This window comes from Acinonyx jubatus, chromosome D3 (genome assembly GCF_027475565.1).
Source record: "Acinonyx jubatus isolate Ajub_Pintada_27869175 chromosome D3, VMU_Ajub_asm_v1.0, whole genome shotgun sequence".
NCBI classification, from domain to species: domain Eukaryota; kingdom Metazoa; phylum Chordata; class Mammalia; order Carnivora; family Felidae; genus Acinonyx; species Acinonyx jubatus.
In genome coordinates this window covers 13,980,389-14,000,193 of record NC_069392.1, presented here as the reverse complement: position 1 = coordinate 14,000,193, position 19,805 = coordinate 13,980,389, and the positions used below count along the sequence as shown (strand labels likewise).

Below are 19,805 nucleotides of genomic sequence, written 5' to 3'. Positions count from 1 at the left end.
GAACCGTGGGACCCTGGGCAGGTCACATAACCTTCCTGCACGTGAATTGCCTCATTTGTAGCCTAGTGCCTGCCCTCCTGGGAAGGATGGCCTGAGAAGTGCTCAGCTCAGTGCCTTGTCAGAGGAAGCTCCATAAACGGAGACCGTTGTCCCACCTGGCCCCATTACAAGCGGTGCTGAGTAGTGAGTACTCAAACTGGACACAGAGGCCACATACATATATTGCCAACTCCCTTCCCTCCTCACCCCACCTCACAGATCACAAAGCACTGCGAGTTCCAGAAGTTTCCAATAGCTTGCCTGAGATCACACAGCCAGAAAGGAGCAGAACTTTATCCCAAGTGGTTCTGATTCTGAAGTGTGCTCTATCCAGGCTGACTCACTGCCTCAGTTTCCCATCTGTACGATGGGAATAACCATACCCACTTTAGAGAGAGCTTTGAAGCACTGAATGAGATGATCCCTGGAAACCTTTGCTTCTGCCCTGGTCCCCTGCTCTGCCTTCCAGAGATGGTCATCATCCTGAACAAGACATGCCTGCCCTTCTTGGAGAGATGAGACAAGAGGCACGTGGTGAGAAGTTGCCAGAAATCAATGCAGAGTCTTCGCCCTAAGACAGCATGATGTGGTGGGAAGGGGGCCCCTGGTGTCCCCTCCTGAGAGGACAGCCTGACAATTATTATCGGAGGCACCCACCCCTCTCCCCTTAGTCGCTACCTAACCCATGTTAGTTTCTCCACTGTCCTGCTTGTTACTTGAACTTAGTCTATTTGCTGTTAACTGGTCCTCCACGAGAATGTCAGTTCCATCAGAGTGAGGAAATGGCCCTTTCACTGCACAAACCTGGCCTGTAGTGCTCGGTTGTTGCATAATTGGCAGGAGGGGAGGGTTTGCAGCTTGGAGGGATTACTTGACAGGTTTCCCACAGGGTGGGACAGGTTCCGCTGGCCCCAGATAGCATTGAATTACATAGGGGGCGACCATTCTTTTTTTTCTTCAATCCTTTTTCCCTCCTTCCAGTGACCTTAAGGAGAAAGTCTCCATCCAGTGCTGGTATCTGACACCTTCTTAACCCTGACTTGCTAAATTTTTTTTTAAGTTTATTTATTTTTGAGAGAGAGAGAGAGAGAGAGAGAGAGAGAGAGAGAGCGAGCGAGCATGCAGGTGCAAGTGGAGGAGACAGAGGATCCGGAGCAAGCTCTGTGCTAACATCAGACAGCACAAGGCAGGGCTTGAACTAACGAACTGTGAGATCACGACCTGAGCTGAAACCAGGAGTTGGATGCTTAACCAACTGAGCCACCTAGAAGTTTACCCCTCAACTTCTTTTTTATTAATTAGTTAATTAATTAATTTTTAATGTACATCCAAGTTAGTGAGCATATAGTGCAACAATGATTTCAGGAGTAGATTCCTTTGTGCCCCTTGCCCATTTAGCCCATCCCCCCTCCCACCGCCCCTCCAGTAACCCTGTGTTTGTTCTCCATATTTAAGAGTCTCTTCTGTTTTGTCCCCCTCCCTGTTTTTATACGACTTTTGTTTCCCTTCCCTTGTGTTCATCTGTTCTGTGTCTTAAAGTGCTTATATGAGTGAACTCATATGATTTTTGTCTTTCTCTGACTAATTTCACTTAGCATAATACCCTCCAGTTCCATCCATGTTGCAAATGGCAAGATTTCAGTCTTTTCCATTGCCGAGTAATATTCCATTGTATATATATATACACCACATCTTCTTTATCCATTCATTCATCGATGGACATTTGGGCTCTTTCCATACTTTGGCTATTGTCGATAGCACTGCTGTAAACATTGGGGTGCATGTGCCCCTTCGAAACAGCACACCTGTATCCATTAGATAAATACCTACTAGTGCAATTGCTGGGTCGTAGGGTACTTCTATTTTTAGTTTTTTGAGGAACCTCCATACTGTTTTCCGGAGTGGCTGCACCAGCTTGCATTCCCACCAACAATGCAAAAGAGATCCTTTTTCTCCGCATCCTCGCCAACATCTGTTGTTGCCTGAGTTGTTAATGTTAACCATTCTGACAGGTGTGAGGTGGTATCTCATTGTGGTTTTGATTTGTATTTCCCAGATGATGAGTGGTGTTGAGCTTTTTTCATGTGTAGGTTGGCCATCTGGATGTCTTCTTTGGAGAAGTGTCTATTCATGTCTTTTGCCCATTTCTTCACTGCATTATTTGTTTTTTGGGTGTGGAGTTTGCTAAGTTCTTTATAGATTTTGGATACTAACCCTTTATGTGATATGTCGTTTGTGAATATCTTCTCCCATTCTGTCGATTGCCTTTTAGTTTTGCTGATTGTTTCCTTCACTGTGCAGAAGCTTTTTATTTTGATGAGGTCCCAGGAGTTCATTTTTGCTTTTGTTTCCCTTCCCTCTGGAGACGTGTTGAGTAAGAAGTTGCTGCAACCAAGATCAAAGAGGTTTTTTCCTGCTTTCTCCTTGAGGATTTTGATGGCTTCCTGTCTTACACTTAGGTCTTTCACCCATTTTGAGTTTATTTTTGTGTATGGTGTAAGAAAGTGGGCCAGGTTCATTCTTCTGCATGTCACTCACCAGTTTTCCCAGCACCACTTGCTGAAGAGACTGTCTTGATTCCATTGGATATTCTTTCCTGCTTTGTCAAAGATTAGTTGGCCATATGTTTGTGGGTCCATTTCTGGGTTCTCTATTCTGTTCCATTGATCTGAGTGTCTGTTCTTGTGCCAGTACCATACTGTCTTGATGATTACAGCTTTGTAGTATAGCTTGAAGTCTGGGATTGTGATGCCTCCTGTTTTGGTTTTCTTTTTCAAGATTGCTTTGGCTATTCGGGGTCTTTTCTGGTTCCATACAAATTTTAGGATTATTCTAGCTCTGTAAAGAAAGCTGGTGTTATTTTGATAGGGATTGCATTGAATATGTGGATTGCTTTGGGGAGTGTCAACACTTTAACAATATTTGTTCTTTCAATCCAGGAGCATGGACTATTTTTCTATTCTTTTGTGTCTCCTTCAATTTCTTTAACAAGCTTTCTATAGTTTTCAGTGTATAGATTTTCACCTCTTTGGTTAGGATTATTCCTAGGTACTTTATGGTTTTTGGTGCACTTCTAAATGGGATCGGTTCCTTGATTTCTCTTTGTGTTGTTTCATTATTGGTGGATAGGAATGCAACCGATTTCTGTGCCTTGATTTTATATCTTGTGACTTTGCTGAATTCATGGATCAGTTCTAGCAGTTTTTTGGTGGAATCTTCTGGGTTTTCCATATAGAGTATCATGTCATTTGCAAAGAGTGAAAGTTTGACTTCCTCCTTGCCAATTTGGATGGTTTTTTTTTTCCTTTGTGTTGTCTGATTGCTGAGGCTAGGACCTCCAGTACTATGTTGAATAACAGTGGCGAGAGTGGACATCCCTGTTGTGTTCCTGACCTTAGGGGGAAAGCTCTCAGTTTTTCCCCATTGAGGATTATATTAGTGGTGGGTCTTTCATGTATGGCTTTTATGATCTTGAAGTATGATCCTTCTATCCCTACTTTCTTGAGGGTTTTTATCAAGAAAGGATGCTGTATTTTGTCACATGCTTTCTCTGCATATTAGAGGATCATATTGTTCTTGTCCTTTCTTTTATTGATGAGGTGAATCACATTGATTGTTTTACAGATACTGAACCAGCCCTGAATCCCAGGTATAAATCCCACTTTGTTGTGGTGAATAATTCTTTTAATGTATTGTTGGATCTGGTTGGCTAGTATCTTGTGGAGGATTTTAATATCCATGTTCATCAGGGAAATTGGTCTATAGTTCTCCTTTTTAGTGGGGTCTTTGTCTGGTTTTGGAATCAAGGTGATGCTGGCTTCATAGAATAAGTTTGGAAGTTTTCCTCACATTTCTATTTTTTTGAACAGTTTCAAAAGAATAGGTGTTAACTCTTCTTTAAATGTTTGGTGGAATTCCCCCGGAAAGCCATCCAGCCCTGGACTCTTTGTTGGGAGATTTTTGATTCCTAATTCAATTTCTTTACTGGTTATGGGTCTGTCCAAATTTTCTATTTCTTCCTGTTCCAGTTTTGGTAGTTTATAGGTTTCTAGGAATTTGTCCATTTCTTCCAGATTGCCCATTTTATTGGCGTGTAATTGCTCCTGATATTCTCTTATTATTGTTTTTATTTCTGCGGTGTTGGTTGTGATCTCTCCTCTGTCGTTCTTGATTTTATTTGTTTGGGTCCTTTCCTTTTTCTTTTTGACCAGACTGTCTAGGGGTTTATCCCTTTTGTTAATTCTTTCAAAGAACCAGCTCCTAGTTTCATTGATCTGTTCTACTGGTTTTTTGTTTTTTATTTTTTTTTTTTTTTTGGTTTTGATAACATTGATTTCCGCTCTAATCTTTATTATCTCCCGTCTCCTGCTGGTTTGGGGTTTTATTTGCTGTTCTTTTTCCAGCTCCTTAAGGTGTAAGGTTAGGTTGTGTATCTGAGATCTTTCTTCCTTCTTTAGGAAGGCCTGGACTGCTATATGCTTCCCTCTTATGACTGCCTTTGCTGCGTCCCAGAGGCTTTGGGCTGTGGTGTTACCATTTTCATTGGTTTCCATGTACTTTTTAATTTCCTCTTTAACTTGCATGGTTAGCCCATTCATTCTTTAGTAGGATGTTCTTTAGCCTCCAAGTATTTGTTATCTCTCCAAAGTTTTTCTTGTGGTTGATTTCGAGTTTCATAGCATTGTGGTCTGAAAATATGCATGGTATGATCTCGATCTTTTTGTACTTGTTGAGGGCTGATTTGTCCTAAACTTCTCTTTTAAAACAAAGAGGAGGCCTCAAGATCAGAGCATTTGGCCACAAATGCCAAGCTAGGATTTCATTTTGCTTGACATATGGGCTTTCACTGTACTTATTTTTTACATTTATTTGGGGCTAGAGATTCAGGCTTTCTACCTGGCAATGATAGAAAGTAATGATACAGATTTTTTTTAATACACTCATTTTTGGGGGGAATGCAAGCTGGTGCAGCCACTCTGGAAAAAAGTAGGGAGGTTCCTCAAAAAACTAAAAATAGAACTACCCTACAACCCAGCAATTGCACTACTCGGTATTTACCCAAGGGATACAGGTGTGCTGTTTCTTTTTTTTTTTTTTTTAATGTTTTTTTAATTTATTTTTGACAGAGAGAGAAACAGAGCATGAGCAGGGGAGGGGCAGAGAGAGAGGGAGACACAGAATCCGAAGCAGGCTCCAGGCTCTGAGCTGTCAACACAGAGCCTGACGTGGGGCTCGAACTCACAGACTATGAGATCATGACCTGAGCCGAAGTCGGTCACTTAACCGACTGAGCCACCCAGGTGCCCCAACAGGTGTGCTGTTTCGAAGGGACACATGCACCCCCATGTTTATAGCAGCACTGTCGACAATAGGCAAAGTATGGAAAGAGCCCAAATGTCCATCGACGGATGAATGGATAAAGAAGATGTGTTATACATATACAATGGAGTATTACTCAGCAATCAAAAAGAATGAAATCTTGCCATTTGCAACTATGTGGATGGAACTGGAGGGTATTATGCTAAGTGAAATTAGAGAAAGACAAAAATCATAACTTCACTCATATGAGGACTTTAAGAGACAAAAGAGATGAACATAGGGAAGGGAAACAAAAATAATATAAAACCAGGGAGGGGGACAAAACAGAAGAGACTCATAAATATGGAGAACAAACTGAGGGTTATTGGAGGGGCTGTGGGAGGGGGGACAGGCTAAATGGGTAAGGGGCACAAAGGAATCTATTCCTGAAATCATCGTTGCACTATATGCTAACTAATTTGCATGTAAATTTTTAAAAATTAAAAATAAAATTAAAAAAAATAAACAGAGCCAGAAATTTGACACCGGAGGAATGATCGATGACACAGAGAAGAAGTAAAGTGCCATCTGATGGGTTTAAGGAAGAAATCAAAGGTAGAACCATTGCTTGGAGGCAGTAAATTATCTTAAGTTTTCTCACAGCCCACAAAATAAGCTTCTCCATGTTTAAGACTATACTCTGAATAAATTTCAGAGTATAAATTTCAGTATACTCTGAAATAAATTTTCTTTATGTGGTTAAAAAAATACACTTATTTTTTCAAGGCAATGCATCTAAAGAAAAAGTATTAGTAAGTGATAAATAATGCCAATCTGGCAAAAATCTTAAGGTGATTCTGGAATGATTGCAGTGAGATACACAGTCTGACCCTTAGGAAATGATAACACACATACACAATATACATGATTACATATATATACATATATGTATACATGATTACATATATGTATACATGTATATGTGTATTTATATATGGTGTAGAGTGAGGGAGGAGCATGTCCTGGCATGTCTTTGCACAAGGTCAAGAACAGGTCTCAGATGGCGACCAGACCACACAATGTGACCAGAGGCAGAGGACCAGCCAGGCTACCATTTCCTGGAAGTTCTTCCTGTGGTGAGCTAGAGGCTCCTGCTTCCCTAGCTGATTGCCTGCACCCTTGGAGCATCCTACCTTTGTAAAGCCCAGACCACGGAGGGCAGATGCCCACCAGATGCCCCAAAGCCTGAGGTCACAGTCAGGGACAGAAGCACTCACTGATTATCACAGCCCCATCTCAGAACTTAAAGGGCCCAGAGGAGCCAACCTTTGGCCTCTGGTCTTAGCAAAACTGGATCCAGCCCTGGAGAGAAGAAGCCAGTAAGACAGAGTCTAAGCTTCCTCTTCCCCCCCACCCCCGACTTCTCTGAGCTTTGCAGCAATATCAAAGGCTGGAGGAGGGCAGGAGTGTGCGTTGGGGAAAAGTAAGTCCTGCTCTCGTGGGCAGCTAGGCTCCTGCTTTGCATATTCCGGTGTCTGGCAGGCCACCGTCTTCTTTCTCGTCTGGCTGGGACATGAGCCTTCTGCCACCAACCTCCTACTAAATGGAACTCTATAACTCTTCATTTCCTGGACGCACATCAGGTTAAGCAGGTGGCGAGCAGCTGGCATTTCTCACTTGCTTTCTGGCATTTCCCATTTTTAATAGGAAGCTAACCTGGCATTTTTTATTAGAAAGCCCCAGAGTCCCAAGGTTTAATATCTTCAGTGTTAGATTCATGAACGACTTGGAAGTTAAGAGATTGCCTGCGGCTGGAGTTTGATGGAGTACGCAACTTGTCGCTTGAAGCATGATTTATTTGCTCAAGGGAAGGGGGAAAGAGAGGGGCACTTAAGTGGGTTTTGAGTTTTGAGAGGTGGAGAATGCTTAGAAGTGAGTGAACAACCAAAGAGTTATAAATCCCGTCTGACAGAATAGAGTGTTTTAAAACAACAGCTGACTTTGAAACCAACTGCCTTGGGAACACAAATCAGCCAGAGCTAAGGACTGTTTCCACCCAGCTGTTTCTTTTCTTTGGAAGATCAGCACTTGAGGAAAGCAGGCCCTGGGAGATGTTCTCTAGAGCCCAGCCATATGGCCTTTGCTGTGTTACTCAAGTGTACCAGCCTGGTCCTACCCCAGGGCCTTTGCACTGGCTGGTCCTTCAGCCTGGAACTCTCTTCCTTCAGATTTTCATGTGGCTGCCTTCATTCTTCAGCTCTTGGCATAAGGGTCACCTCCCCTGAGGGACTTACCCTGACTATCCTAGTGAAAGAAGCCCCCAGCCCCACCACTCTCTGTCCAGTAAATCTGTTTATTCTCTTCTTAGCACTTATGCTTCTCCGAACATCTTTCTATTTGCTTAGTTACTTATTTATTGGCTGACATCTCCCCTGGCCGGTCAGCCCCATGAGATTAAGGACTGGGCCTGTCTTGCACACACCTGGAACAGAATACTGCCCTGCCCACAGTGCCACTCTCACTAAATCGATTGTGAACTTAACTGATGATCTCTGGGCCTCAGTAAAATGAGAGTGGTCTTGAGTGGTGCTTCACAGAGTGGGAGTCTCTGGACCACCAGCATTAGCATTACCTGGGAACTTACTAGAAATGCAAATTCTCACAGGCGCCCGTGTGGGTTAGATTAAGCGTTCGACTTGGGCTCAGGTCATGATCTCGCAGTCCATGAGTTCGAGCCCCGCGTCGGGCTCTGTGCTGACAGCTCGGAGCCTGGAGCCTGCTTCGGATTCTGTGTCTCCCTCTCTCTCTCTCTGCCCCTTCTCCGCTCATGCTCCTGTCTCTCTCTGAAAAATAAACATTAAAAAAAAAAAAAAAGAAATGCAAATTCTCTGGACCCAATCCAGACCCTCAGAATCAGAATTTCTTGGGGTAGGACCAGCCATCTTTGTTTTAACAGGCTCTTCCAAGGGACTGTGGTGCCCATGCAGGTTCATCAGCCACTGGACTTGTGCTTGAACACCTCTGAGGTCTAGGCAGGGAGGAGATTATACATGCCCGGTCTAAAGACCTTCCCGTTTAAGACCAGGCTTCCATCACCAAGGGACCATCTGTTACCCTCAGAGAGCCCCAAAATAAAGCCCCCAAGCAAACAAGCCAAGAAAGGTGAAGGCAGACCCCTGAGAGGCAGTTTCTGTTTTATTGGATGTGGAGTTGCAGTGGGGATCTCACTCCCTCTTCTGTATGTTGGGAGCGCAGCTGTGGCCAGGAGCACCTAGACCCAGCCTTCACGGAGAGTAGACTGGAGGAGATAATCTGTCATCAAAGATTCCAGCCAGTGTGTGTACAATTCCAACCAGGACAAGTGCTGCAGGGATGAGGTCCGTGGTGCTGCAGGGACTTACAGGGCACGAGGGAACTAGTTGGGGAGGCCAGGGAAGGCTTTTGAGGACAAATGGGGAGAGTGTTCCAGGCTGAGGAAACAGCACAAGCAAAGGCCCTGAGGTAGGTGTGTGGGACTGGAACTCAGTGAACAAAGGGGAGAGTCCCAACAAGAAGGGGGTGGAACAGCCTGTCGGGACCAGTCTGTATCACACCTATGGGCCCTGGAGGAGTTGGGTCTGTGTCCAGAGACTCCGGGGTGGGGGTGGGAGAGAGGTAGAGGGGGGGCTGTAGCATTTTGAAGTGGCCGCTAGGAGTGCTGGATAGAGACCAAATTAGGGAAGCTGGAGAGGCCGTGAAGGGCACTTGTGGTCACCTAAGCAGGAAAGCATGAGTATCAGCAACGATATCAGCAGTAATATTATTAGCAGTGATATGAGCTGCTGTTGAAGGAGTATAGGTTCTGGCCAGACGCTGGGCCAAGCTGTGCCTGTGCGATCTCATTGCCTCCTCACACCCTCCTGCGATGCAGTACGTCCTGTCCCGCTGGGTTAGTTTCCCAGGGCTGCCGAAACAAAGGACCGCAGACTTCGTGGCCCGAAACAACACAAATGTATCTTAGGATTCTAGAGGTCGGAAGTCTAAAATGCGTCTCACAGGGCTAAAATCAAGGTGTCCACTGCGTTCATCCTGGCTGCTGTAGGGGACAAATCTGTTCTTGCCTTTTCTGGCTTCTAGAAGCTGCCTGCACCCCTTGGCTCATGACGCCCTCCTCATCTTCAAAGCCAGCAAGGGCTGGTTGAGTCTTTTACTCACATCTCCCTCTGCCTCTCTCTTCTGTCTCTCCCTTCACCTTGAGGACCCTTGTGATGACAGCGGACCCACTGAGATAAGCCAGGACAGTCTCCCCACGTCAAAAACCGTAGTTGCCTCTGCAAAGTTCCACGTGCCATATAAGGGGAATAGTCACCGTTTCTGAGGATGAGGACGTGGACAGCTTTGGGGGACCGTTGTTCAGCTGGCCACGCCCACAGTAGCAGATGGGGACCCTGTGCCCCTGATGAGTCTCCAAAGCCATGTGGGCTGAAAGGTGCCAGAACTGAGCTGGGGGCCTGTCTGACAGTCTTCGGAGGAGGGGGCCCCCAGCCCACACTCCCCACCATTCATTCACACTGGCCTGGGTCCCCGGGCTTGTTGCTGAGGGGTTTGGAGGAGGGAAGGGAAGTGGCCACCCCAGGCATCTAGATTTCTCTCCTAGTCACTGTTCTGGCAGAATTAGCCAGTTTGGACGGAGGCCCTTGGAGATGAGCCTTCTAGATGGTTTTATCTCATTGTTTCTGACAATCCTCTTTGGGGCTGGTTTACAACAAGGATCTTCCGCTTACAGTGTCATCCTGGCCAGAAGGCTCACTGTGTCACGCGGGACATGGGGTCAAAGGTCAGAACTGTATGAATGACCTGTCTGGGGTCAGGGCTGAAGAGACCTCTGTATCGGCCTGCAGACAAAGTGAGACATTTCTGGGCCTTGTTCTTCTTGGAGAAATGTGATCTTTTAGCAGAGAGAGATACGGAGGTGTGTGTGTGTGTGTGTGTGTGTGTGTGTGTGTGTGTGCGCGTGTGTGTGCGCGCGTACTGCCCCAGGAGCTAGAGAAGTACTCACTATATCCTGAAGCCACTGAAACACCTCCTGACCTCCAGACTGACTCTGCTACCAAGGCCAGCGGGCCTCATTAATCTTCGTTGCCATAGCAATGACATTATGGCTACCATTTACTGAGGGCATGTGACGTGCTGGGGTCTGAAAGTTATGGAGCCAAAGATGGGGGTCAGGAGCATCAGCTCTGAAGCCAGGCTGCCTGCGTTCAAATCCCAGCCCTACTTAACCTCTCTGAGCCTCAGTTTCCTTATCTGTAAAATGTGGCTGAGCCAAGACTTGATTAAATCCAAGATGCTGTCAGTTACAATATGCACGTTGTATTCACGTACTACAAAGAGAGAAATACAGTGCCAACAGAACTGTTACCTGTCCATCAATCAGACACATTCTGATTTCGGAGATGTTAAACTTCAAGGAAATATGCATCTTGGAATCCATGGAATACAGCAAGGGTACCCACCATTTGGGGGGGGGGCTCTCGTGCTTAGTACCTGTACCTGTGCTTAGTACCCCGGTACCTGGCACATAACAAGGGCTCAGACACATTAACTGGAATTATTACTATTACTCCCATTTTACAGATGAGGAAACTGAGGTTGGAGTCCCTTCCCGAGGTCACCCCGTAAGTAGTAAATGGGAGAGTCGGATTTGGATTCACTTGGCTGCGTGTCTCTTAAATGGCCCCCAAATCATGTCCAGCACCCACACCAAAGAGGAGATGAGAGAAAGATCAGGACTGGGCTGATCCCATGTCTGTGTGTCCGTGAGCAGGTCCTCTGCCCCTCTGGGTCTCCATATCCTCGTCTGTAGAAATGGGGCCACAATATGGCTCCTGCAAGTTGCTGTGAGGGTTGTAACCCTTCATCCTCTCCTTTCCCTTTCCCACCTCCCATGCTGCAAATGGCTTTTGGGCACCAGTGTTAGCCACAGAAGCCCCAAGCTCAGAACAGTTGCCAAAGACACTTGGACTGACTTGTCTGGAGTATCTAAGCCTCTTCCGCCCTGGATACCTGCCTGATGCCTGCTCCTGCTTCGAGCTCAGCCTTCGCCCTGCACCTGCTCTCCAGCTCAGCCCCGGATAAATACCTAATTCCTCTGTAGACTCTGCCCCTTGGGACTGCGTGAAGCGCTTAGAAATGGATACCTGGGGTATCAGTGTTGGTTTAGATTTTCTTTTAAATTTCAACACCATGACAATTTGTTTCCAGCAGACTTTTTTGAGTATAACATCTGGCCAAGTGTCCAGATCCTGAGAGCACAACCTGATGAATTTCCACTCAATTCACACTCATGTGCCAGCCAGCACCCAAATCAAAACATTGCCTGCACCCCGCCCCCCCCCCCTGCCACATTGGACCCCTCACGCCCTTTCCAGCCTCCCCGGCCCCCAAGGGTCACCACTACACTGACTTCTAGCACATGGGTCAGTTTTGTCTGGTTTTGCACTTTGTGTAAATAGAGTCATTCGGTGCGAGTCTTGAGTCGTCTTTGTTTAACACTGTGTTTATGAACGTCACGTTTTTTGCAGTTAGCAGTAATTCGCTGATTATTATCCAGTACGATATGAATATATGCTGTTATCTGGCTCTGTCGCAATCAATCCATCTTTCTGTTGATGAACATTTGGATTGGTTCCAGTGCGGGGCTATTATGAATGGGCTGCTATTAACGTTCTCGTACCTTCTGGCATGTCTGTGGGTGAATGTGAGTACGCATGCCTGTTGGATATATATACTTAGGGAAGGAACCGCTGATCGTGGGGTGTTTGTATATTTCACTTTGGTAGACGTGCCAGGCTGTGGTCGTGCGAATTTACATCCCACCAGTCGATGGATGTACTCCAGCAGCCCCAGAAACCACAGGGTAGCGAGAGAAGCAAAGATTTTCGCAGCTGCTCCCAGAAAGGAAGTTGGGAGCAGGGAAGGAAATGGAATGGGTGTTTGAAGCCTGCGACTTGCACACAGTTACCCCGGGAAGGAGAGTCTGGGAGTCTTGAAGCCTGTTGCAATTATTTGCTCTGCCGTCTGCAGCAGGAACAGTATTTTCTGGGCTCTGGCCTGTAATGAGTGTAGGTGGCTGTTCAAGAACCGAGTATCCAGGGGAGGGGGTCCACCCACGGTCTCCGCCAATCCCCCATATTTAAATGTCAGTGTGACTTAATTGGCTGCACAGCCCGCCTCTCTCCCCCTCTCCTGCAGTAGCCACAGCAAACGTACCCCCCCAGGACAGCAACAACAGGGGACAGACTTGAGTCACCGTGGCTGCCTCCCACCAGCTTACGGGGCGACCTCGGACGGATGAATCAGACCCCCTGGGCGTCAGCTACGCTGAGAATCTCACTAAGAAATGAGTCTTAGTGAAAGGTCACAGGTAGCGTTTTGGACGGGTATGTGGGTGGATGGGTAGATACGTGGCCAGGTAGACAGGTAGGAATACAATGGATGGACAAGCAGATGTCGTATGCGTATGAATATAGAACACATATTTACACAAGTGTGCGTACACATTTGGCATTTTATTGATCACTTACTACCTCGCATAACAGCCAGCGTTTCATGAGTAGGGTACTTACTATGCACTGGGCATGGAGAAATGCCCACACCTTTACACACCTGATTTCATGGGGTTCTCCTAACCACCTCGTAAGGCCGGAACTATTGACTCCATTTTACAGATAGTGAAAGTGAGGCTCAGAGAGGTTAACTCACCTGCCCAGGGTCACACAGCTACTCACTGATGCCACCAGGATTCTAACCCACAAATTCTCACCACGATGCTATACTTCCCACCAGGTGCCAGGCACGGCACTCAGTTCCTTCTCTCAGTCCTCGTAGTGATGCTACAAGGTAGGTATCACTCATTCTCTTTGCTAGTTGAGGAATCCGAGGCCCAGAGGGGTTAAGTAACCCACCCAAAGACACACAGTAAGGAGCAGAGCTGGGATGTAGCTTCCACTGCACAATCTCAGCCAAGTGTAGCACATAACAAGGGCTCAAAAAATACTGAAGGAAGGGCTGAGAGTATTTTAGCAATGAAATCATAGATTAAAAGAAAAATGCAAGCCATCAGTTTTGACAGAAGATGGAACATGAACTTCCCTAATGCCATTCCTTCCTTTTCCAGCTGACACTTGCTCCTCTGAGCTAGATTTGGCGCTAGAGGCAGGGAATGCTGTGGTAAATATAGACTTCATTCATTTATTCATTCACTCATTCATTCTTTCCCTCATTCGGTGAGCACGTATTGAGTGCCTGCTGTGTGTGTGCCGGGAACGGAGCTTACCATAGAAGGGACGGATGGATGAGCAAGCAGGCAACTCAATGAGAAGGTGTCACTGTCGCTGCATTAACGTCCTTTTCTGTCTTGTCATTTATCTTAAACCACTGGTCCTCAATATGAACTCAGTGAGTCTGAACATAGTTTAAAAAACCCTCTAGATGGGCGTCTGGTTTGGGGGACAGGGTATCCGTGTTTACACACAACCGTCTAAGGGCTTGAATGCATCATTGGCTGATGGTCCTTGGTGGATATGAGCCACCATCTTGCTGGTGTTTCATCACTGCCCCCACCGCCCACCTCAGCAGCTTCTGGCGAGTGGGAGCAGCTGGGACAGGTGGCTGGCAGAGTGCTGTCTGAGTGGCGTCTCAGGACCCCAGAAGTTATTGGTTCATGCACAGCTTTCCTTCTATGCAACCCTGGGACGGAGGGAACGTGGCAAGCCTGCCTCTGGACTGGGTTAGGTTCTGCGGGCGTCCTGAGATGCTGGCAGTGGGGGTGTCGGTGAAGACCCCAAAGAACCCCAAAGAACGTGCTCCCAGATCTGCATCCCAGAGCCAGATCTGAGGTCCATTCACAGGCTTGTTCTCCAACAGGCGTCCTAGTGGCACATCCACTATTATTTGTCACATCGGACAACTGCCATGGGTCACTCTCATCTGAACAAGTGCCAATAATGTGTCCTCTCCTTTTGCTTTTCAGCCTGTGTAAGGGACGGACTCTCTACTCTGTGGTGAGGGACGCCAAAATCGTCTTGGATGTCAACAAAACGAGGCAGATTGCCCAAGAAATTGTGAAGGTACCACAGGGAGGGACTCCCTCCCGAGAGATGCAGGGTCTGGCTTCAGACCAGCAGTCTGGATTTAAAAAAAAAAATTAGACTTGCCCTGAAAAATACCACGCTGTGTGTAAGAGTTTTGCCCAGATACCACCATTAGGGATGGTCTCCCGACGTCTGGCTTCTGTCTGGTGCCTCATCATCATGATAATTGGGCACGTAGGGTACCAGGAGAAGCCTGTGTTGTTAGAATCCCTTACCCCTCGGATGCTTGAATTCCCATGAGTGGAAGCCCTCTGTCTCTGTCTCTCTCTGACTCTCTCTCTCTCTGCAGCTGCCGGGGAAACATCCAATTGTTGGGACTTTAGTTTGGGCTTAAAACAAACTGGAACATCCTGTGTTTTCTGGCAGGTGCCTCGTTAGTCAGTTGACTGGGACTTTCATTTCCCATTGGAAGTGTTAGGACTGAGCTGTTAGAAGAGATAAAATGTGACTGCTCATAAAGGCAAAACAAAACACACACACACACACACACACACACACACACACACACACACACACACACACACACACACAAACAAGAATCTCGACACTTACCCTTGAGCTAGCTTCTCCTCCATGGTCTTGATCACTGGATCATGATCTGTCCCTTGAGGAATGTGGTGCCTTCAGCGCTGATATGGGTTAAGTAGCTATAAAACAAATGTCCTGCCGAGGGGTTATTTTTTTCAAAGAGGAAGTGCGGGGAGGTGGTTGATGGCATCCCTCAGCTTACTCTGGGGACCACCTCTCTGGTTCGTCTTCAGTTTTTCTCCCGCTAGGGATGTCTTCCTCTGGGGCTTCTTCCGGAAGCTTCAGAGCCAGGTGGGAACAGTTTGGCCGTAGTCTGAGGGCAGTGGCAGAGGCGTGCCTTGAGGACCCTGCCCAGTCCCGCACAGCCCCACCTGCAAGCCTGTGCGTTTGGGCCCCAAGCAGTGCAGCTGTTCAGGGTGCTCTTGAACCCGAGCCAGGGTAGCGGCGAGCGCTCCGTGTTCCCTGACGACATCCCGTTTCCTGGCTCCTTCCAGGGCATGGGCTACCTGCACGCAAAGGGGATCCTTCACAAGGACCTCAAGTCAAAGAATGTCTTCTACGACAACGGGAAAGTGGTGATCACAGACTTCGGGCTCTTCAGCATTTCCGGGGTGCTGCAGGCCGGCAGGTGAGCGGCGGTGGAAGGGCACAGAGGGGTCCTTGACGGATGACAGTCGGGGAGTGAGAAGTCACCCGAATGGCTTCAGGGGACCTAGACCGGGTGTTGGGCCTGAGGTCGCTTGGCTGAGCGGCGAGGCTGTTGCTAATGCCAGGTCACATTGTGATTCCCTTGGGACCTGTCTTGCGAGCGGTGCCTTTAAGTGCACGTGGGTTACTGGGCACGGAGCACCCCCAAGCCCTGAAAGCCCTTGCCCTTGAGCTTAAAAGGGAGACTCCCCCTTTGCCTGGAAGACCCGCCTGGCAGGCGGCCTCACCCAAGAGCCCTTGCTGCACGTTTTCTTGGGCATTCCTACATGTTAGGACAACATGAGTGTCAGTTAAGGGATTTAGAGTGAGACCCACCTGTGGCCCCACTTGATCGTGACTTCGGTTCCCTGAACTTGAGTTTCCTTGTCTGCAAGAAAAATGATGGGTCTGATCATGCCTACCTCATAGGACTCTTGTGTGGATGAACTAACACAATCAAGCGTCCTGCACCTTGCGGGAGCACAGAAAACACTACGGAGTAGCTGCTGCTGAGCTGTTGTAATTACGATTAATTTGCATATACCTCCCCCCAGGGTCACCCAGGAGAATCATTAACCATCCTTAAGTAATTAACTCTCAGGAGCCACTCACCCGCCCGAGGGCAAGCTGCCTCCAGTTGACCGGGAGAAACAGCTTGATTCCAAATAAACAACCCATGATTCAGAAGGTCTGCCCTCTGTGACTTTTCATTTGGAGCCTGAGCCACACGCTCGCAAACTTAAAAACCCTGTGGTTCTCTCTAATCACCCCTCTTCTATGCAGCTTCACTCACACTCTCCTTTTACTTCCGTTTCGGTGGCTTTGGAGAACCACTGATCTCTTTGAGGGTGACACCCCAGCCCCCCCCCCACGCCCAAAGTGAATTTCGTTCATGCTATATAATACCTATAATATCGAAGAGCATCCCCAAATCAGCAAAACTTGATCTGCCTGCTTCTGTGTGATCTAGAAACAGAGCGCAACAGAAGCCGAAGTTGCTCTTTAGATTTTACTCCGCCCAAAAAGATTCCGTGCAGTCTCCAGAACTATCTATAGCACCTGAGCTAAGAAAAGAAGTAGGTAAATGAGCAAATAGATCAATGGGTAGATAAATGGAGAGTGTCCCTCAAGTTAGAACCCAAGAAGCCAGGAGGGCTGATTCGTGCAAATTCCTTCTTCCCTCTGTCTCCCCAGCAGCGCTCACTTGCGCATTTGCTGGTGGAGGGATTGCATGCACACACACACATATATTCATCCATCACTCCAGGCTGAGGGGCTGAGAAAGCAATTGGTAACATCACTATGCACTCAGGTATTTGTGTCCAGACAAAAAGAGGCCCAGCAGATGTTTTCCTTATCTGACTTCAAGGCTCTTTAAAACCCAGTGCCTGGGGCACCTGGGTGGCTCAGTCGGTTAAGCGCCCAACTTGGGCTCAGGTCATGATCTCGTGGTTTGTGAGTTCGAGCCCCACATCGGGCTCTGTGTTGACAGTGCAGTGCCCATTTCGGATCCCCTCTCTCTCTCTCTCTCTCTCTCTCTCTCTCTCTGCCCCTCCCTCCCCCTCCCTCCTGCTCTCAAAAATAAATAAACATTAAAACAAGAAAACAATTCCTCCCTCCTGGAGGCATGTCCACACTGTCTCTCTTTCTCCTTGCCTGTGTATTCTCTCACCGGTGGAGGAAAAGGGGACAGGGCCTCTGATTTTCTTCCTTTTAATTCTTGGTCTGCTGAAGCCCCAGGGTAACAAGGAAGAAAGGAAATGGAATGACGTGGGCCTCCTTTCCTTTCCCTCATCCTTAGAGGCCCCCTGTCAACCAGGAGGCAAGTTCAAGTCAAGGGCAAGGCGGCGGCTGGCCTGATTGTGTCAACACAAACTGGGTAGTGTTGCGAGAGGCCAGGGGGCCCCCAGCGACCTCTCCCAGAGGAAATCCACATTTCACAGCTGCCCACCTGTCACCACAGGGTTTCTCCTGTGCTTATCTCCCCGTTCCAGTTGTGTGCAGGGCTTAGTTTAGTGCAGGGCTTCAGTTTGCTCCGTAAGGGTGCTATTTCTCCAAGAATTACTGTAAAATTGTGGTTGGGAGTCTCTGGAGTGACTGCGTCCACGGCTTTGGGCAGGTCACTGAAGTGCTTGGAAGCTCTGTGCTCTCATCCACAGAGCAGGGATTTTATTCATCCTGTCGTGGGTTTGCGGGGATTAAGTGGGATGGACAGCCTGGCACACAGTAGGCACTCAGCGGGGTTACTTGCTGTCCCGCCCTCCCTTCAGAGCTTGGGTCGATCACAATGCTGGCTTCCCAGCAGGGGGAGATCTGCCGGGCCTGGGCAGGGGTGGGGGTCACCCAGGGAAGTGAGCATGTCCTGAACATCCAGCCAGACCCCAGGGCTTCCCCCAGACCCGTCCCCAGCGTTGCATGCTTACAGCTGTTCTGCCATCATTGAGAAAAGGTGTCATTTTCGGTGCCAGCCACGATCATGCCGGCCACGTGCAGACAATTATTAATCACTAATAACCATCATGGAGATGACCTGAGTTTGTCACCCGGTGGGCACATCCCCATGGGAACAGGACAGCCTGGAGTGGCTGGGCCAGACCTGGGGTCCAGCCCCCTTCCAGGTGTGTGCCCACGCCCACCCCAAGCTGAGGGTTAGGGAGTGGCCAGCACCCCTCCTCCTGACCCTGCTCGCAGTTCCAAACCTGCACTGAGCCAGTGAGTCTAGAATAGGCAGCAGGGACTGTGGGAAAGAGATCAGAACGGAGACGCTCTCCCTTCTGGAAGCAGCAGCCCACCCCCCCCCCCCCGCACCCCCAGTGGCCTGGTCCTACCTGGAGAGTGTCGGCTGGCCCGGGCCACCGCCCTTCCTTCAAGGGTGATGTTCTTTGTGCTCTAGTCTCAACCCCGTCTCTGAGTCCTCAAGATGGACAAGTTCATTACTTTGAAATGATGTGCCCATTGTGCAGATGGGAGAGTGGAGACTCAGGCCTGCTCAGGGTCACATGGCTAGTCAGCAGCAGGTAGGTCCTTCAGTTACCGCAGGCATCCCCATTTCTGGAAGCAAGAACTCACTGGGACCTGCCAACTCGAGGGCTTGCCAGTGTGTTTCAGTCTTGCTTTCCAGCAGAGGATGTGTTCTAATAGGTCTGCTGTGCAGAGTAAGTCCTGTGTTACTGATGCCAAAAGACTGGAATTTGGACCATCTCCTTATTTTATGTATAAATTAGAGCGGTGACTCTCAACCTGGGGCTCTCCCGCCCCCCTGGGATATTTGTGATGTCTGGAGACATTTTTAGTTATCACAACAGGGGAAGAGATGTACTGGGGAGCGGCCAGGGATCCTCCAGTGCACAGGATAGCCTCCACCACAAAGAATTATCCAGCCCCCAAACTCCTGGAGCCTTGCTTGTCAGGGGTCCTTGTGGACCCCAGTGTGTGGTCCACAAGATAGCTTTAAGGAGGACGTGAATAAGCCTTTTTCATCTTAATTTTCATGCGTACTAAAAAAAAGTGCTAGTCTCCATTTATGGTCATGTTAAGCAGTAAATGAAAACAAAAAACCCATTTGTAGTAAATAATAGTCTAGAGCAGCACTGTCCAATACCCCCCCGGGCCATGTAGAGCAATGGAATTTTAACTTTAATTAAAATTAAATAAAATTAAATGTTCAGTTATTTAGCGTCACTAGCTGAATTTCAAGTGCCCAGTAGCCATGATGGCTAGTGGCTGCCATATTGGATAGCACAGACAGAGAACATTTCCATCATCGTGGAAAGCTCTATTGGGTATGGCTGCTAATAGAAGGTGTTCAGGTAGGGCAAGAATCATGATCATGGGATATGAATGAGTGCAGTCCAGGGAAGTACATCACGCCTGACATAGCTCAGAAGCCACCCTAGAGAACTGTAGAATCCAGCCGGCCCCAGGTCCCCACATCTGGAGGCTCTGGACCGTCACAACCTCACTCTTGATGGTTGGAGACATCCATGCGCCTCTCCCTTCGCTGTCCACTGGCCCTTCCCTGGGAGTCTTGAATCAGTGGAAATCTTGCAGGAGGTCTGTTCAGATTTCAGTCCCAAATGGAAAGGTCTGTACCTACTTACAATGTGAAGAAGGCAGCCA

General features: G+C 47.9%; 1 protein-coding gene across 5 annotated transcripts in view; it reads left to right on the top strand.

The window, feature by feature from the left end:
* Positions 1-19,805, top strand: part of KSR2 (kinase suppressor of ras 2) — a 436,140-nt gene that overhangs the window by 394,676 nt on the left and 21,659 nt on the right. For all 5 annotated transcript variants that reach the window (XM_053205478.1, XM_053205476.1, XM_027043814.2 and 2 more), the window contains 2 exons: positions 14,351-14,447; positions 15,494-15,627. In XM_053205478.1, coding sequence (XP_053061453.1) covers positions 14,351-14,447; positions 15,494-15,627 — 231 coding nt within the window. The remainder of the gene's footprint in view (positions 1-14,350; positions 14,448-15,493; positions 15,628-19,805) is intronic.